The sequence below is a fragment of the Stegodyphus dumicola genome, chromosome 4 (genome assembly GCF_044657685.1).
Source record: "Stegodyphus dumicola isolate Sdum_Otavi_A_Nest chromosome 4, ASM4465768v1".
Taxonomy (NCBI): domain Eukaryota; kingdom Metazoa; phylum Arthropoda; class Arachnida; order Araneae; family Eresidae; genus Stegodyphus; species Stegodyphus dumicola.
Genome location: NC_140771.1, coordinates 248,385,449 through 248,410,519, shown reverse-complemented (window position 1 = coordinate 248,410,519; position 25,071 = coordinate 248,385,449). Strand labels below are relative to the sequence as shown.

At 32.2% G+C, this 25,071-nt stretch overlaps 1 protein-coding gene across 5 annotated transcripts in view; it reads right to left on the bottom strand.

The window, feature by feature from the left end:
- Positions 1 to 25,071, bottom strand: part of LOC118181879 (BLOC-2 complex member HPS3) — an 83,549-nt gene that overhangs the window by 22,336 nt on the left and 36,142 nt on the right. For 3 of the 5 annotated variants that reach the window (XM_085816193.1, XM_085816196.1, XM_085816195.1), the window contains 11 exons: positions 23,941 to 24,024; positions 23,772 to 23,868; positions 23,601 to 23,646; positions 23,394 to 23,502; positions 18,675 to 18,749; positions 16,725 to 16,823; positions 16,568 to 16,637; positions 12,684 to 12,721; positions 5,105 to 5,188; positions 1,517 to 1,583; positions 711 to 826 (listed from right to left, as the gene is read on the bottom strand). In XM_085816193.1, the coding sequence (XP_085672319.1) occupies positions 711 to 826; positions 1,517 to 1,583; positions 5,105 to 5,188; positions 12,684 to 12,721; positions 16,568 to 16,637; positions 16,725 to 16,823; positions 18,675 to 18,749; positions 23,394 to 23,502; positions 23,601 to 23,646; positions 23,772 to 23,868; positions 23,941 to 24,024 (885 nt within the window). Of the gene's footprint in view, positions 1 to 463; positions 585 to 710; positions 827 to 1,516; positions 1,584 to 5,104; positions 5,189 to 12,683; positions 12,722 to 16,567; positions 16,638 to 16,724; positions 16,824 to 18,674; positions 18,750 to 23,393; positions 23,503 to 23,600; positions 23,647 to 23,771; positions 23,869 to 23,940; positions 24,025 to 25,071 lie in introns of all 5 variants that reach the window. The other 2 variants (XR_015040908.1, XM_085816194.1) reach the window with 2 other exon arrangements.

The window sequence follows — 25,071 nt, the reverse complement described above, 5'->3', positions numbered from 1 at the left end:
TTTTGACAGAGTAAATTAAAAAAAAAAAAAAAAAAAAAAACATAATGATGTTTATAATAACACAAAATTTTTTCATTTGATCAAAAATCAATGCAGTAATTTGAAGACCATGACTAGTAAATGTTTTCGTATACTCTTAACCAGTATGCATGATATACAAGGACTCTGCTGATACATCTCTGCTACCTAAGCAAATCAGAAGGATTTGAAACATTTCACACCTATTTCAATGCATTTTATACCTCTTAAATAAAATAATATGGTAATCATATGTGAAGAAAAACTTGTATTTAAATTTTTGTGCATTTATTTACTTTTCAGAATAAAGAAATACAGTTTCCTTGCTTTTTTTATTTAACCCTCTGATGGTTATGGATTTAGCCCAATTTTAAAGTTCCTCAAAACATCATGAATAAATGGTATTTTATTAACTATAATTAATAAACAACTTTAAATTTTGTACCTTGATCTCTTTTCTTCAAGTATACCTCTAACCCAAAACTGGATATATTAAAAGCTGGCAGAAATTTTCATGTGTAGTGAACGAAAGCTACCCTTCCACATGGAATTTTACATCCATAATGCTGAGAGGGTTAAAAATATAAACTGTTATCTCTTCTATTAAAACAATGTTTTATTACTCAAAATTACATATTTTCTCATTCAGCTTTATGTGTAACAGGTAATATTAGAAAAACCTTTTCTAATACCTGAAGTCTCAACAAGTCTTCATTGCATGACCAACAGCAGCAATCCACTTCTTGTCCATTTACTTTCTCTTTGTTACATTTTTGAGATAATGTGCATGTTCTTGAGATTCCTTTCCCTGGAATTTAGTTCAGCTTAATTTAGAATAAATAAAATGCAAAAATATCACAAATATACACATATAAAAGTCAAAGCAGCAATGCAGTACACAGCAACACAGTGCAGTCTGAATTTAAATACACAATTTCAAGATGCTAAATGCTAAAAAAATATATTAATGAAACAGATTAACAAAAGAAAAAAATGTCCATATATATTTGCTTCAAAATTCATATAAGCTTACTTTGGGAGTTAGATATGCTTCAAAAAAATTTAAATAAATTTATATATTAAAAATGAAACACATTCTGGATAACTAAGCAGTGCATTCTTATAGGATATAGTACAACTTGTCAAATTAAAAAAACAAACAGTTAGTTACTTTACTATACTTTAGAGGACAAAAATATATGCTTCATAGGAAATTTTCCATATTAAAGCCAAGCACAGGAAGTTTGCCATATTAACCCCAAACAATAATTTTTAAGAAATTTTATAAAAGTGCATCTCCTGTATTCACACACAAATATGTACACAAATTCACATGATAAACCAATTTTTAAATCCAAAATAAAACTTAATAGCATAACATTTTTCAACAATTTTATAACAGAGAAAGAAAAATGTTTCCACTTCAAAGCACTAAAAATTTACAACAATATCCCCAGTTCGGTGGGATACAAAAAATTAACAATTTTTTCAGGCATACCGTTAAATGGTGGCATCTCATTTAACCATGCAGGTCTGGAACCAAACAAAACTGCAAATGAACATACCTGGAAAAAGAAAAATTATATCTTTACATTATTCATACATTAAAAATAATGATATTATTTTTCTATTTAAAATTTCCACAAATGTTGTTGTAACAGTCACATCCCTAGGTGCTGGAAACTGTGCTTCTGTAATGTAAACACATGAGTTGAGATTTTCCACTTATCAATACCAGCAAATATTTTCACACAGGGGTGTTATGTAGCAAAGTATTGGAATACCTGTTAGTTAAAAAAAAAGCTATCGTTATTTCAGTTCATAAAAGGAATAAACCTCTGAATGATTTTAATAGTCACTGGCCTGTTTATTTGACTTGCAATCTATCAAAAGTCATAATGAGATTGACAGTTTCTTGTATACCGAAAGAAATGATATTTTATCTGCAATTCAAATGGGTCTTCGAAAATTCCAATCAATTGGGCAACATGTTGACTTCCCGGCCCTAATCTATATAGATGACCTGGATTGCCAACATTCTGTCTTTGTTTTGTTTGCAGACTTCCAGACCCTGCCACTTTTGACAGAGTCTGGAGATAAGGACTATCCCAAAACTGCAATTCAGAGGTGTTGGTGGCAAGATGGTCTGGTGGATCAAAGAATTTCTTTCTCAACGCTTCTGCGACCTTCACATTGGAGGTAACACTTTGAAATTTAAGAAAAATGAAACTGGTCTACCACAGGGAACTATACCTAGCTCCATCCTGTTTTAATACTTTTATAAATGACCTCTCTGACCTGATGACTTCTGATGTATTGACAAAACAGGTTCAATTCACAGACGATCTAGTCCTTTGATGTAGCTTTGTAAAAAAAGACAAATCAAACTTAACACTATTTGGAATCTAACCCTGGAGCTTGAGTGGCTACAATGCACATCGGCAGGTTGTGGATAGCTGGATGTCTTGTATTACCTGACAGGATAGCTTCAAATAATAAAAAAAGAAGCCACAAATCCCCTCCCGTAACTCTGGTGTTATGTAACCAGTGCCTAGGGTGAATGACACTGTTGTTATAGTGTCTTAATGGAGCCTCTAGAATGCCTGGCAACTTCTGGAGAATTTTGCCTTACACAGCAACAGGCAATAACGGTTGGGCCTTTTTTATCCTGATTATCCTTTTCTAGTTTATATATGGGTGAAAATGATAATATAACTAGAAATTCTGCTTTTGCAGGCAAAACTTCTGAGGTAAAACTTTCTTCTCGAAACAAGGAGACCCAGAGGAAATCAGTCGAAGGAGCAGAAACAAATCATTCATTAAGTGAGGTAGAAATGATCTCTACTTAAGTTACTCAATTAACATATGGAGAAGGGCAGGAAGTTATTATAAGCATTAAAAAAAAGTGCCTGAGAACCAAAGATACTTTGAAAAAGCCCAAGGGGTTGCAAAAATTTAAAAAATTTAAATTTATTTAAATTTTTGAAAAAGCCCAAGGGGAAAGGTCCCCCCCCCAAAAAAAGGCAATCTCAAAGGATGGAGCAGAATACAGCCCTAAAGACTGCCAAAAGAGACAGACCTGAAGGTTATATCTTCAGGGAGGCTCTTACAGTGGTCAAGATGGCTGTACTCATTGAAGGACATCATGAAAAACGTTTATCGAAGGAACAGGCTACTGACCTTGAACTTCTGATAACATTGACTATTTTAAGGTATTCTCAATACTAAAGAGTTACTCCTGAGCTCTATTAAGGGGTTGTTAGACTTTATAAATAAAGTGGATGACCCAAACAAATGGAGCTAGGAAGCATTGGGCTTGCACAAAATGCTAATTAGCAGAGGTACCTGATATGTGACAAGCTTAATCTCAAAAAGAAGAATCCTAGAGTGACTTGAACATTGGTGAAAGGATAGCGATATGTCAACGAACATAAATAAAAATACCAGCCAATTTTTCACTCTTAATTGACAATCCTTTGTTTCCTAACTCGTTTTTCAGAGCAGACATATACAATTTATTGATTTTCAACTTATTTAGGCTACATCTTCAACAAACTAACTTGGAGGGGATATGATGAGCATGTTATCTCAAAGGCAGGAAAAAAATGGTCCTGATTTGGGGATGCAGCTATTGACAAAAACAAACTTTTGATTAATGTCATTAAAAAAGATGCAACTATTCTTTATAACAGATTAATTAGTCTCCCTAATAATTCACTTTGCAGAAACTACAATCGCAATAAAAAATGTAACCTGAAACCTCAAAGGGATTTTATCCAATGTGCACAGTATATTGACTGCTTCCAGACTGCTGTCCTGAAGCACTCCATGTGATTGCTCTGGAAACTATCCACGATCGCTACCATACTCATGAATGGCTTCACATCTATACAGATGGTTCCCTTTTGGACTTTACTCAAGGAGCTGGGGCTAGTAATTTTTGTGAACTTTTTTGTTTTTATCTGCCAGTTGAAAATTTCATTACCCATTTTGATGGTGACCTAAAAGCAATGTATGTAACAATTCAGCTAATAGATAAATCTGCAAAATAATTCAATAACTAAAAGATAAATCTGCAACTATGATGATCGAAGAAAATCTGACAAACAAGGAAGCTATGTATTCGTTATCTCAATGAAAATTATAGATTCTGAACAGAGCAATCAAGTTTTTTTGGCAAGTTCAAACTTTGTAGATGGTATTAATTCTTCTACTTGATCTCAATACATCTACTTGCAATAGTCGTTACACCAAAGGGCTATGAAATAGAATACTTACAAGTAAAAGATCTAATATCAGAAAGCATTTTACTTGACCGCCAAATTTACCTTGCTGAAAATACTTGTTGAAGACTATAGATTTCATCATCAATGGTAAATGCATAAAATGAACTAGATTGGTGATGAATACATAAAAGAATTCAAGGAATTAAATGCTATTGTAATCAAACAGAAACTGCTTTTTCACATTTGAAAAAAAAGAAAAATGCATACTTAGATACTTGAAAGAAACACACCTTCTGGTAATAAAATTTTATGTCATTTATTGAAATTAATATAAACAAGTAATAATAATATATATCAACACATTAACCACCATGTCATACAAAGTCTTAAAGCATCAGCAATTTTGTCATGAAAACAGGCTGCTATTCAAAGCCTTCATAGATCTGTTAATAGTGTGAATATCTATAACATCATATTTATAGACAGAAGAGAAAGTCTAAAGAAGAGTACTGAAACTACAATAAATGTTAGCATTAAATTAATTTTTTTCATTATATTGCACTAGTTTATTTGATTACAATAGGTTTAGAAAACAATGTATTAATTATTATTATTTCATTTATTTATTTATTTTGCATAAATAAATGTAAAATTTTCCTTTTTATTTTTGAAAGACTCCCCTCCCCTTTTTTGATGCGAACAGTACATTAGAAATAGAATTTACAGTATTATAATTAGGGATTAGCAAAACTAAATTAGAAAGAAGTAAAAAACAGAAGTAAAAATGAGCAAGAATAGTAAAAAAAAAAATAAATAAGAGATAAGAAAATTTCATGTTTTTCATTTCAGAAATAACTTACACTTCCAGAAAATGTATTTGAAGTGGCACCATTTTTATTACGAGATTCTAGTAACCTTTTTAAGTAGATTTTGACTAAAAGTACCTATAAATATATAAAAAACAAAACATAACACACTTCTGTTGCTCCAATTATTGAAATTAACACATTAATATTATTTAAATTACGAAATATTAAAAAAATATTTACAGTTATGTTTAGCAAAATGAAAAATAATAAGCTGTCTGAGGTTTATTTAAATGCATCCAAAGTTCTTGTTATAAATATTATATCTTGATAATTTAAAATACAGTGAAGGTTACATTCAGTAAAAGCTCAGCTTAATGAAATCTAATTAAATCTATAAATAATTGTTAGAAGAGTTTTAATTCAAAAACACAACATTTGTCAATAATTAGATCTTAGATAACCACATAGGCTAAATGGTTAAACCAGCAGTTCTCTATTTTATTACATTTTTGCAGTATGCAAATTAGATATACACAAAACATTATTCGGTTAAATAAAAAAATGAGATTTTGTTTAGAGAATATTTATTGTAAATCCTGAAATACGAAGGCTGCTATTTATATTTTTGGCCAACAGTAAGTTTTGCTAGGCGACTGCAGACAATTCCAATCGAAAGGTGGATATTTTTAACTGTAGCTTCTTCAGAATGTTTTGCCATTTTAGCATGACCATGTTGTTTACAGCACATTGAAAAATTCATCTCAAAGGCAGAAAAAGGGAGTGACTAGTGAACAATTTCATGTGACTATTTTTCATAAATTTCGATGTGGATTATCAGGACAAGAATGCTTTGATGAACACAATTCTTTATACAGTGACACAGCACTGTAAAAAACTGGTATTACGGTTCACTCCAGGTTGAATTCCGTGAAGGTCATCCAAATCGGTTGTTGTGACAGAAAATATCGATGTTGTGTGTGAAATGATAAAGCAAGATAGTCATCTGACATACTGTGAGATTGACACATCTTTGGGGATTAGTATGACAGCCATCAATAAGATATTATGTGAACATTTAGCTGTAAAAAAGATTTGTTCATGTTGAAACCACATAATTCTGATAAATGCTCAAAAGAAGGCTTGTGTTGATTGGAGCAAGGAAATTTTGGAAAAATACGTTCAAATTGCATCAAATGCTGTGTATAGCATCTACTCAGGTGATGAATCATAGATCTATGCATAAGAGCCCAAAACAAAACAGCAATCGACTGTGTGGGTCTTCCAAGATGAGCCACATCCAACAAAAGTTGTTCATGGAAGAAGCACATTGAAGCAAATGGTTGCCTTTTACTTCGGTATTACCAGGCACATGGCGACAGTGATATTACACCAACGCAGGATGGTCAATTCCGAATGGAACATGACCATTTATTTGCCAGAAGTCATTGAAGAAATCCAAAAAAAAGCAGAAGAGGTGAATCATTTTTCATCATAACATTGTGAGCCCTCACACATTGGCTCAAACAATGGAATTTTTGATGAGCTAAAACATCAAACTGATGGGCCATCAGCCACACAGCCCTGATTTGGCACCCAATGACTTTTGTATTCCCGCACAGCAAAAATAAATTACATAGTCAGAGATTTGCGAAACCCGAAGAAGCAGTTGATACATTCGAAACGTATGTTTTGGAGTTACCTCAATCCAAGTGGAAAGCATGCTTTGAAAATTGGTTCAAGCAGATGCAAAAGCGGAGGCTTTATGGAGAATGTTTTATAAAACAATAAAACCAATTTTGATCATAAACATTTGTTTTTTCATTATTAGGCCAGAAATATAAATAGCAATCATGTAGTTATAATAATTATTGTTTAACATAAGCCATAACTAGTTTAGGTTTAGTCTTGAAAATCACATAGATACTATGAAAAATAAATTCTTTCTCACTAGTACACAGCTACTCATACACTTCCACATAAACCTTTACCTTATATATAGAACATCAATCCATTCAGAAGAATGCCCAGTGATGACATGCTGCAATAGAGTTATGTCATCAGCCTCATAATGAGGAAGAAGCTCACATTTTTTTTTCACTTCAGGTTGCCAAAACGTGGTGCATCCATTTTGCATCTGGCAAAATTCAGCTCATTATGAAGTGACTTCACGAGACATCAGTTTTTGCATATCACATTCTCTATGACACTTGTGCTGTCTGCTATGTGAGAGCTAGGTGAGGAGAATCTTCCACACTAGTGATGTCAGTTCTTCACCTTCTCAGCCTATTCATATACTTACGTATGGCACATATACCTGCCACCTAATGAATTTTGATCCAAGAGTGAACTGGCACAGTTTTCATTCCTTTGCTTAGTAAAAATTTCATTATTTCACTGCTCCTGTTTGATGCCCTACTGCAAGGGTGCCACAGTCTTTTTGAACTGTGTCACATATTCCTATGTTTAGACATACTAACAATCTCTGTTGATATTTAAAAAAGAATCATGATTTAGAAATGTCATTTAACATGACAATATATTTGTAACAAATTCTTTTAAATTAAATGTTTCCAGTTTCCCATTCAGTGACCTATATTAAACTCTTAATGCACCAACAAATATTCAAAAAGGGTTCGTTTCTCTGACAACAGTGGTATAATGGTGATAAATATAATTATTTAAAAAATCATACAGATGGTCACAATCTAAGTTGAAGAACTTTTAGATGGAAAATGGTATGACCATAGCATCAAAAGTGAGTATATTCACTGTCAGTGGCTGGAAGACTTGAAAACGTACAATGATAATTTGAAATTGTGAGGTGGATCAAGAGTAAGTGCGCAAGCACCTTATGGAGATGTTTATAAAGTATGGGAATGATAATTAGACATCCAGTACCCAGTTGTTCTAAGGCACAGTCAGTTCTGGATGACTCCTATGTGAGGGCAACTGAAGCACAAAATAACAGCTGGCTAAAGAGCCTACTACAGTTGTAAAGCACCCAGTATCTAACTGGATATTGTCAAGACAACTTCACAATAGCAAGCAGTTTTATGCAGTGTCACACAAAGTATATCAGCAATGTCTGGGCACAAGAAGTTCCTTAATGATGTTCATATAGTTACTGAAATGTTTAATTAACCCAGGCACAATGGTAGATACGTATTTCATTCATGAATCTTGGTATATATACAGGAAAAATATGATGTGAATTACCATCCACTGCATACTGGCAGAAAATACATATAGAAGAACGTATATGCATGTTGGGAAAATGCAGAGAAAAACTGATTAGTGCATTTTTTCTAGAAGCTCCATTCTGGTTCTCTGCTATTATAATGAAGTCATAGCACCTGGCATTCTCTTCTTTATCACTGTAATTTATCTAGTATATTATTTCTCAATGCAAGATAATGCTTGAAACCATGCATCCAACCTAGTGCAAGATGACCAGAAGGCCAAGGTATTTATTGAAGTTATGGAATAACCAATATAGTGTCCAAAGTTGATTGAATATTTTTCAGAATGCATTAGACAAATATTTAGCTATTGTTACATATATTTCAAAAATTGCAATCAGGGTGCTTTTGTTTAACAGTACAACAGATTGCCCTCTTAGCCTTAATAAGCACATATAGTCAAAAGTCGTTAATTCGGACACCCATAATCCGGACCTCAAAGCTACAAAGTTTCTGCACATGCGTCGTGTTGATGCATTCGCATAAGACCTTTACGGCTGTGCATATGTGTGTGCGCATGCGCTTAATATGTTTATACATGCCCATTTAATGCATAACAAACGGTATAAGCTAAGCTAAAATTATCTAATTCAGTTAATGTTGCAGATTGCGTTGTTCCTTAATCTTCAAATTGGATCCAGCTTATTATTTTTCGCAGACTGTTAGAGCAATTTTATAAAAGTAAGCTTGAACTTTCGATTATGTCAAATAGAATTTCCGATATATATTTACTAATATGTAAAGGATCTACAAAGCGAAAGTATGTTTCGAAGTCCATCAAACAAAAAGTGGAATTGCTGCAAAAAATGGATAAAAGTATATCTCTAAACATTCCGAAATCTGTTTATCAATTTCACGCTGCTCAGCGGCCGATGGGGGGGGGGGAACGCCGCAGCACGCAATGTATTGGAAGTTGATCTGTCATCAGTATCCTTATCTTCAGGGCAGATGTTTTTATTTTATTTGGCTTATAATTCCTTACTAAATGTAGTATTTAATCTTGATGTACTCCGTCTTTGATATGATTTAAATCAAATTCCTCGTCATTATAATTCGCTTCCGATAGTGAAACAGAGGTTATTGAAAACGAAAAAATTTCGATTGACAAATTAGTCGGTATTCTCGACGCAGCAATTATGGGACTTGAACAGCGAAACAGCGCAACTGAACAAGAAATTATGTCTGTTTATAGAATTTAAGAGAAAGTATTATCACATAAAACAAAGCAACTTAAACAACTTACATTGAAAGAAATGTTTAATAAAGTAAACAAATAAAATATTAAGCTTTTTTTTGTAAATTTTGATACCCTTTAGATCATAATTGTTCTTTATTTCATAAATTACGGTTTCATATTTTTAATTTTAGAATTTCTGCATGCCATCTTACCAGATTTAAACTGATGATCTATGATCTGGAAAAATCGATAATCCGAAATTGCTTAAGTCCCGACGAGTCAGGATTAACGACTTTTGACTGTATTAGATTTCTTTCTTCAGTTTATAATTTCAAGTCTGCCAATGTATTTCAAAATTCACACTGACATGTGGAATGATCATGTGCATATTAAAACCATTTTCAGTAATATTGCCTTTTACTTTCATTTATTTATTAATTAAATTACATTTAGATTGCTATTGTAGTTATGTCATTATCGTTTCTGTAACGTCATTTTTCAGTACTAAAATTCATGACTTCTTTTTATTTTTCAATATATTGAGAATGTTGTCAGCGTTACTTCTGGACCAAATTATACAGCAATATTACTAACCACTGTTCATATATTTTATTTTTACTATTTCTAAATTAACATTTTTTTTTTCCACACTACAAACAGAAATTCTGAATTCCATAAATCAAAAATTGTTGAAATATAAATCAGCAAGAAAACATACACTTTTTTTTTCTTTTAGATAAAATTATTTTTGACTCCTGCCATCTAATATAATGAATGTAAACACATATGATCACAACCCATACATTGCTACTGAAGTCCTCGCCAGGATGGAAGGCACAATGTGAGGCTTCCAGTCGATGATGCAAAACATCCTTTATAATACTGGGATTGAAAAAATAATCCTTTACTGGGCATCACCATGGGCTCATACCATGACAGTGAGGAAGAAAAGACTCCTAGCTTTGATTCAACACCCCTTCTTTTGACAAATAGCAAAAGTTTACAGAACTACCACAATGACAGTACTCTGTGTATTAACAGGAATTCCACCCCTCCATTTGAAAGCAGAAGAGCCACGTTATTTCACCTCAAGAAAAACATAGAGGTAGAATATCCAAACCTGTGGCCCCTTGATATCCTTACCTAAACATCCTGCAATATATGCAAAACTCAAAATATCTATAAAAGAAGAAACTCTCAGTGTACCTACATTTCCAGTAGTGCACACAGATGGGTCAAAGATAAATGAAGAAGTAGGATGCACATTCTTAACACTTCTCTCAGAACAAGAAACAGCAGAATAGAAGGGACACCTAAGAAACAACAACAGCGTTTTCCAAATTCAGCTTTCAGCCATAAAACACGCTATTCTATGGGCTCATCAAAGGCATTTAACATACTTTACTATATACAGTGACAGCCATGCGGCAATAAAAAAAGAGACACCCGGAGCACTTTATTTTCAAATGCTAGCTCACAAAAGAGTTACACTGCAAAGAAAGGACACAAAGTACTGAAAGGACACAAAGCCTGAGTACATTAAATGCTAACTAACAATCCCTCAATTACAACAAAAGATTTCCTTAATTATGAAGAAACTTTTCTCATATAACAGAGGAGACGTATGTCAAGATGCTATCATGTCTGTATAAATACCATTTATTCCACAGCTTACAAAAATAAAACAAGATTTTAGAAAATGTTGCAAATGCCTGAAACAGGCTAAATATGGTAAGATGTGTCAGAATAAAATAATTACATTAAGAATCTGTCAATGTACTAGAAGATGAAAAAAAAAAAAGATAATAATTAAGTCATTAATAAAAAATGATTTTTTTAAAGATATAATCTGACATAACTACATATATCAATGTAAATGTAAGTATTATGTGATGTGCTAATGTATGTTTGACATAATTATGATATATTAATTTACAATAACAATGTAAGATTTCAGAAATGATGCAATTGTCTATAACATGAAAGGAAATGTATTAACAAGATAATTAATTGCCTTAGGAATACGACAATGCAGTAGGAGATGCACAAAATATTCTACAATAATTAGTTCCTTAATAGATGTTTAATGTAATTTGATGTAATTTGATATACTAATGTAAATGTATTGTTTGTATGATATACTAATGTATGTTCAAAGTAATTATGTTATATTAAACTGTCAATTTTTGTTAATCGATTAAATTCACTGTAATAATTGTATAAAGTATTATATGATTCAATACGGAAGTCTAGAATTAATGTAAAGTATCTCTGCAAATGTCTTGTTAGGCTGGCTTCCGATGTGGACCAACTGAACACCCAGCGGGTACAGTAGTGCAGTGGAGCAATACCTGTAAAAGTCACTGATGAAGTTCTGGTGCTCCTTCTACTTTTCCCTGTCCCTGTTGCTACAGAAATTTATCATCAGCAATAAGTTTTATTTTTGATGCAGATGATAGGGTACTGGTACAAAAAAATCAACTGAAATTCTGAAGCCAAAGTAAGATATCAGAGAGTTTTAGAGAGTTTTGTTAACTGTATGAATAGTATAAATATTAACAATGTTTGTTTTTATTATATGACATCAAAATATTGTTAAAGAATACACAGTTAAACGATTCTGATAAGTAAAACATTGTTATAATTCCACTTAATAAGAAATGTAATGTTATAATCTGAAAGATAAATGAAAGATCGTATGGTATGTCAAATTATTATCAATTTAGTTTCATATCTTAAGTCAAATTCAATTTTCTTCACTGAGAGAAAATAAGATATCTTCTAGAAAACATAAGAAACATTTTTAAAAACATTACAAAAGAGTTTAAAACATTTCTACAATAAATGATGAGGTGGATGGAAAATAATTGCTGGCAAAATTTATCTACCTAATAGCACTTGCCATACTATTTAACCTCGTAAGTGATATGGCCAGAAAAATTCCGGGCTTTGCTTTACTGCTCGGAATGGTTTGTCCCAGAAGGTTTTCATGATAAGTCACAACTGTAGCGGTTAACAGATAACAATAAAGATTTAAAATTATTAGTCAATATAATTTTAATTATTTAAAGCACATTTCTGCAACTTTCAGGAAAACAACCATTTTATAAGCAAAACAAGTAACGAAAATTTCATGAAAATGTAATGAAACTACATTATACATTAATATGTCTTAATGAATATTAAAATGAATGGAATAAAATTAAAATCTTACTAAGACAGATGAATCAACATCAGACAGCATCTTTTTATCTAAAATTAAATTTAAAACATTTACATTTATTAAAATATCACATAAAACAGAACACAAATTTTAAATGATTTAGAACTTAATGTTGTAAATATGTGGTTTTTCTCAGTTTCAAATAAACAAACACAATTCATGAAGAAGTAAAATAAATAATTTAAGTAGCAAATAAAAGACCTACAGAGAAGTAATTTTGCTGGATAATACTCATAAATATTTTGCTACTAGGAACTTCTTATAAGGAATTTTTCATGTATGTGTATATATATATATATATATATATATATATTTTTTTTTACTTTCTTTCTTTATACAATTGAACCCTGCTACAAGAAACTTCAAGGGCCCATAAAGTTGGGCAACTACAAATAACCCAATAAGAAAAATAGATTATCTCGTAAAAACTGAATGATAAATCTCTTTCTCTCTTACACAGACATGAGTAGAAAAGAATCAACACTTATATTTATCATAAGAAGTGAATAATAAATTCAATTTCAAAAACTAATATTAAGATTTAATTACAATTATTATTACGCACAGTTTTTAAAATTGTTGGCTGTTCTTTCCCAGTTTCATTATATATTTATAATTTTACACAATAAATTCTTTAGCATCATGGTTCTGATATTTATGCTAAGTAATTTATCTTACATCTATAGCTATGAATAACTATTTTATCATCCATGATAAATAAAAATATAATACATTTATAATTATACATAACTATTTTATTCAAAAACTATAACAGCATAATAATGATTAATAAAAATGCTGAAAAATTTACATTAAATTTTTCTAAATTTCTGAATTCCAAAATAATATGCAATTTTTTACTGCAGTTATGCAGATTGCAGGAAAATTTTATCAATATTTTTCTCCAAAAACTGAAAAGATTTCACTACTTTCTGCTCTACAGTTTGGTTTAATTTATTTAATTATGGCAAAGCAGACTAGGGCTATTTACTTAAGGGGATGATGCCTTCACGGAGGATTTTCTAAGGGAAACTGGCTCATGTACGTTACACATGGGGAAAACCACGAAAACGCCCATGCAGCCAGTCTCTTCATGGGATTCGAACCTTTACCAGAGAATTACCAGTGTTCAGAAACTTTGTCGCTTGGCCATTGGTGGGCACCTCTACACAGTTTCTATTTCATTTCTGAGGTTACGGCCTTCTTTACTATCCTCCTTTATGTGAATGAAAACCTACTAAGAATATGTAGCACAGCATGGCCGGGTGAACACTTTAATTTCTATCACAATAGCTTCATCAGTTAGATCTTTGCATGTAACAACATTATAATTATGTCAGTGAAAAATCTATCACGTTCTGAAAATACTGAAACATCTTTTTAGTCACTTAGTAATAAGGCAAATCCTCATTTTCATCTTTAAAACTCTTTGCTATACGGAATTAATGCACAGTTTTTCAGGCAGAACTTCTGTGTATTTATCTTGCCGTCAAATGGATCAAGGACAATGGTACAGCATCCTCAAGGTATAAATATTAACAATGTTTGTTTTGATTATATGACATCAAAATATTATTAAAGAATACACAGTTAAACAATTCTGATAAGTAAAACATTGTTATAATTCCACTTAATAAGAAATGATATGTTCTGATTCTTTTCTCCTTCTGAAGAGTATTACCAGCAGTGATAAATTAGTAATTGAAACTGTCAGTTTGCTTACAAATACGGGAATTGTTATCCATTTTGCTTATGTTCACGCTTATCACGGATTCTACGGAATTGAAAGAACTGATTTCTTAGCTAAAGATGTCTTAAATTTACCCATACATATCAATAACAGCATTTCAAAGAGTTCTATTGGAAGTCCTTTCATTATAAGAAACTTTTAGCTAAGTGGAATAGGATTTAATCTTGAAATGCTATGTCACCAAAAAGTTTTTTTTTTTTTTTTTTCTATTTACCATGGACTGCATTCTGAGTTTTTCCTCTTTATTATTTTTAAAGTTTCTCAGTTTTTATCTGATCACAGTAAATTTATAAGTTATCTGTTTCATTCTGATCAAACAATGTATGTAAATGTAAAAAAAAAAAAAAAAAAAAAAAAAAAAAAAAAAAAAGACCTCAAGATGTGAAACATTTTATTTTCTCAAGCCCTACTTTTGATGGCCCTAGATTATGGTTGCAGAATGATTTGAAAACGTTCGCTGTGACTTGGCCAGTGAACTCGACCGTTTTCATGAAATCCCGACTGCTCTTCTCTGCTTTTGTTCATTTCACTTATGCATGCAACATTTAATGTTTTAGCTAACTTACTTCTGTAAGCCCCTTGTTTTACATCTGTGGTGCACAGGAAGATTGTACTCGTAAAAAAAAAAAAAAAAAAAAAAATCTGAAGGCTTTCAGATAGATTTTACATTATGGCCAAAGGGGCATTTTTTGAATGTTTTGTGTGCTACTTTTATTTATTAAATATCATGTTCTTTGATCTTAAGCCATAAAATTCAGTTCAACAGCAATATAATTTTAAAATGAGCCTATCTTTAGAACTTCCGATACACGGTCGCTGGAGATAAAATTCCCCCCCTCTCCTCCGTACAGTATTGCGATTGCTGGCTTTGAAGTCATTAAGTTTGTTAATCAAAAATCCGTTAAAGTGTTACAAGATATAAAATCGATAATAAAAAAAATTTCAAATTCCAAATTTGGGCTTCCAGATGCCCATAGTCAATGGAAGATTACATTATTCAACATTTGATGGCTCTAGATACTGTTGTTTTATCATAATGCGACAAATATACATACATTTATGCAAGTTCTCCATTATTTAATTTCTTTAAATATAAAACAGGGCTCTAATATTTGGTGGCAACAATTTGAAAAAGTGAACCAACATTTATAGTGAACTAACACAAAATGCCTAAATGGAATTAATAGCCCTTCTGTGCTCTTTGGGCTAAAAAGCTTTGCTTGACCAGTATACCAAAAACATTTTGAGATAATAGCTTCTATAATAAGTCATCAAGACTTCTAGAGTTAGCACTCTATCAAGCCATAATATGTTACAATTGCCATGACTGTTGTAATTATCCAATATACTTAATCTGAGCTGTTCCCTGTAATGACACTTCAAACTCTTGATCATGCTTCAATCAATAAGTAAGTTACATTTGGTGGCAAAAAATAATCTAAATCTATTTTAAGTTTCAGACATTTAAGTGCTCTAAGCTCAAAAGATTCATCCCCAGCTTTTTTTTTTCTTTCTGAATAGTGAAAATTTCAAAATTCTCAGCTATAGCCACAGCCTATAACAGATCTCGTCTGAGAGCTTGTTCAAAAAATATGAATGGGATCAGAGACCTATTCAACATTCTTGGGTTAAGTGGTTAGATACATGTTCAGTTGTCAGATATATGGTGTTCTGAGCTATGGTTACCATGTCTCATGTTCTCCAAAATTAGTTTCACACCTTTCTATAGAAAGAATTTGTTTAGAACATAGGGAAAAGTGTGAGCGAAGATAAAGGAAAAGCAATGCAGAGGTGTTTTCCTTTATGAGTGGCATTTGGATCTTAACATCATAAATGCAAATGATTTTAATGGTTATTAAATTTTTCAAGAAAACTAACAGAAATTATTGAAAAAATATGAAAAAAAAATTCAAATGAAGATCACCATACAGTTTATTATATTTGCTTTTCCTACCCTTGCAAATTTGCTACAGCAGTATAAAATAATATAAGTGTATTGGAAATTGGATAACATAAATATATAGGTCAAAGAGGTTTGTTCATTGTTTGCAGGGATTCATTGGCACATGGCTTGACTCAATTAAAAAATTTGCAACTTTGATACAGAAATTTAAACTTGACTTACCACTTAGAATTGCCTCCAAAAAATCTTTTAAAAGAGGTAAAGAATGCAGATCAGCATCTGGTGATTCATTCTTTAAAAAGAAAATGATTAATATAATTTAGTGGTAATAAAACACAGTTTAATACTCCAAATGGTAAAATAAAGCAAAAGATCATACCTGCAGTACATGTAAAACCTTAGTAACTTTCATTTGTTTGCATGCAACATCATTTAGCAGCAACTCAACAAATGCATCAGGTCTCACCTGCATAGTGAACTGGGGAAAAAAAATGCAAATGTAACTACATTTCTAAAACTAGAGTTAATAATGCTAATAAATTAACAAAAATACATGAAAGAAAGATCTGTCATATCCTGCAAAAGCGCTCAAATGCTTTATTTATTTCAATATAAAATTTTCTTCCTTAAAAACAGCATAGTCTGAAGCTCTAAATATTATGCTTAAATAACCCAGCTGCAGTAGCAGTTGAAGTACACCTTGCACACACAGACAAAAAAGGAACAGTTCTATATTTCCCATTCTACTCTACCCATTGTCGAATTTTAACTTGCGTTTTTCATGTCTCGAAAGCACAACTTACGATATATATCAGATTTATATAAAGCATTGTTCTAACATAGGTATTTTGACCCAAAATCAGACTTTCTCTGAAATAACACACCAGTTTTTTTATATTTTGATTCTGCAAATAAAATTATGCTTAGATATAAAATTTTGTAATTTTTGGTGAGACATTTATGAAGAAAGTTAAAAATTTATCTTGACGCATTTTCTTTTCAGTTTGTGGCAAGAACTAGGTGCAAACAACAAACTCCTTATTTATGGCAACCTATTTTCCTTTCCTTTTCTATATTGTACATGAACAGAAAAAAGATCATTGTTCATACTTTCAAATAATTTTAACTAAGTGTGTAAACTAGATTTGGCATAATTATCTATTATAACAAATCTGCCACATTTCAGAAGGCACCAATATGCACACATATATCTTAAAAAATTTTGAATAAAAAACTCTAATTTTTTTGCGGGTATGCTTAGAAATACATCTACTTCAAAATTATGGTAAAAATTTTATAGGTTATAATTCAAAATTTTTTTCAACAAATTTATAAAAATTATTTAAAAATACAAATTTTAAAAATAATTATAAAAATTGGGTTAATTTTATTTCGAATGAACCTAAATTTTGAAATGTGAAAGGAAGAATCAAGTAAGTTTAATAAAGAAAGAGATATTGATAAATATATACCAACTTCAATTAATACAGAGGAGCTGAAAATTTGAGAGCTAATTTTTTAAAAACTACTCGCGTGATTTTTACAAAACTTGGCACTCTAATTTCAGTCATTGAATCGAAATATGGAAACAAATTGGTATATTATTTAATAAAAAGGTCGAATTTGTGTCACAATAACTATGTTAGAACAATGCTATATATAAATCTCATATATATCCTAGGTCGTGCTTTCGAGACATGGAAAACGCAAGCTAAATTTCGACAATCGGTCTAATAGAATGGGAGATATAGAACTGTCAGATTTTTTTTTAGTGTGTGTGTGCAAGGTGTACATAATTATTTCCCAAATATCATTTTTGTAAAACTTTTATTCATTTATTTAATTTTTTTATCTGAAAGCACATACCATTTTCACACCCAAATTGAATAATTGTAGCCAAAATTCATTAACACTCTGCTATGTCATTTTTTACACAATTAAAGCTACCATTTACAAAATCTTTTTTCCTTTATTGCTTCCCATAATCTAATAAACCTTCTAACCTTCATTCAGACAAACAATAGAAACACATGAAAAAAAATTACAAACAAGGTAAGAAAGTAACAATTACAGTATTAAATATCAAGCGGATCATATTTTTCAAGAGATTACTGAAAGTAATTTGAATGAGTAATTGCTTTACTAATCTTATTTGCATTTATTAACATTTATGTTTATGCATGTAATCAGAAACATGTATCAATAAGTTTGGATAGCTTAAATTAAAAAAAGAAACTATTTTAAGGATGAAAGTTACTTAATAATGCATAATAATCAATTAACAGCATTTATTATATAACAAATCTGAATGTAACAAAAATGAACTTACTTTTCCAAGTGATGAAAGTTTTTTGCCGTCCCATAATTTATTATGTACATTAGATAAGACTGTCACGAGATCTGTCTGTTAAGCATGTATAAGAAGAGAAAAATATAACAGAAGATGTCAAATTAAAGTAAACAAGTGTATTTACAAATTTTAATTCTACATTAAAATCTAAACTACAAACAGGTTTAAAAGCATACTTAATGTAGATTTGATAATTCAACTGCATTTCTATTCTCCAGTTTACAGTTTGAAGATGGAACAAAAATAAAGTTTTTCTGCTTTTAAATAATAATAAAAATCTGAAAGCTTTCAAATTATATATTACGCCCAAAGGGGCGTTTTCTAAAGTTTTGTGTGTTACCTTTACTCATTAAATATAATGTTCTTTGCACTTAAACCATAAAATTCAATTCAAAAGCATTATCACGAAATATTTAAAACAGCATAACTTTAGAATTTCCAATACACAGTCTCGCGTGCTAGATATATTTTTTTTTTTTGCCTCACAAAATGTTGACTTTGCTCATTTTGAAAGCGATGAGTTTGTAAATAAAAAATTCTTTAATGTTTGTTGAAACAAATTCCAAATTTGGTCTTCCAGGTCCCAATATTCAAATGGAAGACTATGTTATTCAAAATTTGATGTCTGTAGGTACCGTTGTTTTTTCATAATGCGAAAAACATACATACATTCATGCAGATATTTCATTATTTAATTTTTTTAAATATAATGCAGGGCTCTAATATTTGGTGGCAACAATTTGAAAAATGAACTGATATTTATAGTGAATTAATGCAAAACGCCAAAATGAAATTAGTAGCCCTTCCGAGCAAATTGTCCCTTTGGGCTTAAAAAAAAAGTTTTCAAGGCGATTCAACTTAACGGGTATTTAAGAACATCACATTCTAAAAATTAGCACCCTAAAATATCATCTGCATGGACTAAGACAAAAAATCTTTCTGTTTAATTTTTCTCCCTCTTTAACCCTTTCCCTGGTTCACCCAAGTTACCTCAGATTGAAGAAACCATCCTGTAATGATACACTCGAGTATACTCAGCACCTTCAAGTGCTTAACATACGATTAGTCCAAGACCACAGAGTAAATACTTCTAGTTTTACCTGCAAAGCACTTTTTTCTTTCCCTCACATAGAGATTTCTAGCAATCAGAGCACCATTTTTTCTTGAGGCAGGGTTTTAGTTTATTCCTCTATTCAAGGTGGAGTTCTACTACCTTAAGGTCTGAAAACTATTTTATGACTAACACTGCAGCATGGCAGTCTCTGTAAATACATGGTGTTTGTGCAAGCTGTTTGTCCCAATAACCTTTTCTACACAAGGAATAAAATATTATACCATACGTAGAAATTACCTCATATATTAATAAATAATTTTAAGCTTAGAACTGTCACAAATATGGGTACTTATTTTTTCACCTGACATGAACTTAGCATGGAAGGGGTAAAATTTTAAGAGCTAATTTTTTAAAAACTACTCATGAGATTTTACAAAACTTGGTAGTTAGGCATAATTAGTGTTGTAGAATCGAAATACGGAAAAACATTGGCATGTCATTTCAGAAAAAGTCCGATTTTGTGTCAAAATACCTATGTTAGAACAATGCTATATATAAATTTAATATAGTATAACCCGAGTAGCATTTTTGAGACGTGCAAAACGCAATTTAAATTTCAACAATTGGTCCAGTAGAATGGGAGATATAGAACTGTCCCATTTTTTTTCTGTGATGCTTTCTGTACATAATACAATTACTTTGTAATCATGGTTAATTTTAATTACATACACACTTTCCGTTCACAAGGAAAAGTTATAATATTGTTGCGTTTTTCTTTTCTGACACCAGTTATTACTCGTACGTTATTTTCTTCCTTCACGTTCGTACGTGGTTCGTAGATTTGGAATGAACAACTACGACACTTGATGAAGTATCGAAACACACTTTATTGGCCAGTATTGTCAGGATATCTCCAAAACACGTTTTTACAGTCGTCAATGAACTACTATAAACACGCTGACATGATCAGCGACACAGCCTTTAGGATATCAGGCTATCATGGTGGAGGCAGCTTCATGGCAAAGCACTAGAGTACAGCTCACGACTCTGCTTGGTCGTTCTCGGAACTTTACGTACTCTTGAGACTCTCCATGCTACAACTCGCGATGCACTCGATGACACACAGAGCACAGCTCCTGACTCTTCGGTTCAGTCATTCCCGGAGCTTAACACGCTCTCTCAACGATGCACTAACTGCAATACACTACGAGACACTTTCGGTGCACTCGACGACCCACTCGGCACTCGCTGGCTGTCAACTTGATTGACTCCGCAGGGATTGACTTGCTAGATGAGACACCAACTCAATACTAACTCACACTCTAGACAAGGCACATACACTGACTCGCCCTCTCGATATAGCACACCTGACTGCGGGCCAGCAGGGTTTATATAGCTTTCGGCCAGTGTTCGAGAACATTCTGGGCTAAACCGGTAAGAATTCGTTCCAGAAGGTTCTCCAACCATCTATGGTATATCGGCAATTTTGTCGCCAAATGGGCGATTTCTCGCCAAATGTGGCAACATGGCTTTCCTTGCTATTTCATGGCAACCCTAAAACTGCTTTGTGGGGAAGCTATCTTACCACATCTGTACCTTTAACCCTTTCCCTGGTTCACCCAAGTTACCTCAGATTGAAGAAACCATCCTGTAATGATACACTCGAGTATACTCAGCACCTTCAAGTGCTTAACATACGATTAGTCCAAGACCACAGAGTAAATACTTCTAGTTTTACCTGCAAAGCACTTTTTTCTTTCCCTCACATAGAGATTTCTAGCAATCAGAGCACCATTTTTTCTTGAGGCAGGGTTTTAGTTTATTCCTCTATTCAAGGTGGAGTTCTACTACCTTAAGGTCTGAAAACTATTTTATGACTAACACTGCAGCATGGCAGTCTCTGTAAATACATGGTGTTTGTGCAAGCTGTTTGTCCCAATAACCTTTTCTACACAAGGAATAAAATATTATACCATACGTAGAAATTACCTCATATATTAATAAATAATTTTAAGCTTAGAACTGTCACAAATATGGGTACTTATTTTTTCACCTGACATGAACTTAGCATGGAAGGGGTAAAATTTTAAGAGCTAATTTTTTAAAAACTACTCGTGAGATTTTACAAAACTTGGTAGTTAGGCATAATTAGTGTTGTAGAATCGAAATACGGAAAAACATTGGCATGTCATTTCAGAAAAAGTCCGATTTTGTGTCAAAATACCTATGTTAGAACAATGCTATATATAAATTTAATATAGTATAACCCGAGTAGCATTTTTGAGACGTGCAAAACGCAATTTAAATTTCAACAATTGGTCCAGTAGAATGGGAGATATAGAACTGTCCCATTTTTTTTCTGTGATGCTTTCTGTACATAATACAATTACTTTGTAATCATGGTTAATTTTAATTACATACACACTTTCCGTTCACAAGGAAAAGTTATAATATTGTTGCGTTTTTCTTTTCTGACACCAGTTATTACTCGTACGTTATTTTCTTCCTTCACGTTCGTACGTGGTTCGTAGATTTGGAATGAACAACTACGACACTTGATGAAGTATCGAAACACACTTTATTGGCCAGTATTGTCAGGATATCTCCAAAACACGTTTTTACAGTCGTCAATGAACTACTATAAACACGCTGACATGATCAGCGACACAGCCTTTAGGATATCAGGCTATCATGGTGGAGGCAGCTTCATGGCAAAGCACTAGAGTACAGCTCACGACTCTGCTTGGTCGTTCTCGGAACTTTACGTACTCTTGAGACTCTCCATGCTACAACTCGCGATGCACTCGATGACACACAGAGCACAGCTCCTGACTCTTCGGTTCAGTCATTCCCGGAGCTTAACACGCTCTCTCAACGATGCACTAACTGCAATACACTACGAGACACTTTCGGTGCACTCGACGACCCACTCGGCACTCGCTGGCTGTCAACTTGATTGACTCCGCAGGGATTGACTTGCTAGATGAGACACCAACTCAATACTAACTCACACTCTAGACAAGGCACATACACTGACTCGCCCTCTCGATATAGCACACCTGACTGCGGGCCAGCAGGGTTTATATAGCTTTCGGCCAGTGTTCGAGAACATTCTGGGCTAAACCGGTAAGAATTCGTTCCAGAAGGTTCTCCAACCATCTATGGTATATCGGCAATTTTGTCGCCAAATGGGCGATTTCTCGCCAAATGTGGCAACATGGCTTTCCTTGCTATTTCATGGCAACCCTAAAACTGCTTTGTGGGGAAGCTATCTTACCACATCTGTACATTTTGTAACAATATAGCAAAGCCATTTCACAATTTTAGGTATGCAAATTTTAGGTATGGGATATAGACAGTACAGTGCAATAAATAATTCACGGATACTTTAAATTATTTAACAGAATAAGCTTTAGAAGTCACAAAAAGCATAAAATTAGAATACAAATCAATTAATCAGATAAAGAAACTATTTCAGTTAAAAAGGTATACTTTTGATAAACTCCAAGCTTAATTCTTCAAAGATTCAAGAAACATAACTGCAAAGTTTCATAAAAGCCAACAGCATAATTAATAACACAGCAACAGCATGATTAAGCACAGTTACATAAATGGACAGTTAACTACAGATCTAAATGTCTTACCTTCGCAAGTGATAAAAACATACTTTGCGCAGCATCAAAATTTCCTTTTTGTATCAGAAGTCGAACTAATGCTGTTGTATCAGCAGCACTACTAACAGGACTCAGTGGACTGTAAATATATCATGCATATAAAAATTTGATACAGTTTTAAAACAAAAATGCACGAATTTAGGAATTTCATAACTATTGAATTAAAACAGTTCTTACTGTCGTTTACTTGTCAGTCTTCGTTTCAACATCAAAATGACTTTGTCTAAATAAATTAAATTAAAGTTTTCAAATAAGTTTTTAGAGTTAGGTTTTTAGATAAATAATTTCATGCAAATATCAAATTTTAAAAACTATGTAAAATATTTACTTTGTTTAAAGAAATCTTACCAATTTTATATCCAGTTAAACTGGAACATAAAATTACTTTCCACAAGCTGTCTGGGGCTTCTTCTGAATATGTAGATATAATGGCATCTGCTTGTGCCTAAACAAACATAGCTAATACATAGATTGATAAAAAAGAATAAATATCCATGTATTAATAAAAGATATGTACCTGAGAAAACTCAAAAATGCGCTCTTCAAAGAGAACAGAATTTAGGTAATGAATAAAAGGCAGCAATATATCAGCATGTTTTGCCTGTAAGAAATAAAATAAATTATTCTAAAAATCATATATATACATAATGCAAAATAATCATAAAATTTGTTTTAAATAATAAAAGATAATTTTATTTATTTTATTTTATTTTGCATTATTACCACTACTTGTTGCTGCTATTAGTGTGTAATTGATTAGGTTCTTAACTGCTTTTACTTTGTATTCATTCATTTATGTATATGTATATATATCTCCTTTAGTGGCACTACTGCCTATTACAGGCCAAGATTGCCTCAACAAGCTTCCTCCAATGTTATTCGATCATTCGCTAATAGTCTGCCAATGATGCAAAGTCTTGCTCTTTTCCTGGCAACCTTTACCTTGCAAAGGTCTCTGTTTTAACAGGGTATACCTATCTGTCTCTCTCAACTATCTGTCTCTCTCTCTCTCTATATATATATATATACAGGGCATATCAGTACAGCACTGACAAACTGAGAGAAAGAGTACACCTTTACGATGGGAAATCACACAGGAATGAATGGTCAGAAAGGCTTTCCTGGGGCGGTGGTGATGACACAAAAGTGAAGAAAGAAAGGACACAAACAGGGTGAGAAAACATATTTATTATTCAGAGTACAACAAAAATAAAGAAAAAACAACATAAAGAAACATCATCATCAAAGAAGGTGTTCGAAATTTTGGCCCAGACCATGATGCTGGAACTGTCTATCATGCATTTTTTATGTGATTTTCCATTCGTGATGCAGATCTTCCATGTGCCAGAGAAGTGAGGCTTGCATCACGGTCCGGGTCGTAATTTCGAACACCTTCTTTAATGATGATCATAGTTTTTTTTTTTTTTTTCTTATTTGTAGGTTTCTGCTGTACTAAACTTAATAAAACATGTTTGGTCTCACTGTTTGTGTCCTTCCTTTCTTGACTTTTATATCATCACTACCACCCCAGGAAAGCATTTCTGACCATGCATTCCTATGTGATTTCCCATCGTCTAGGTGACTATCTCTCCTGAAAGTTTGTCAACGCTGTACTGATACACCCTATATATGCTGCTTCAGTACCACA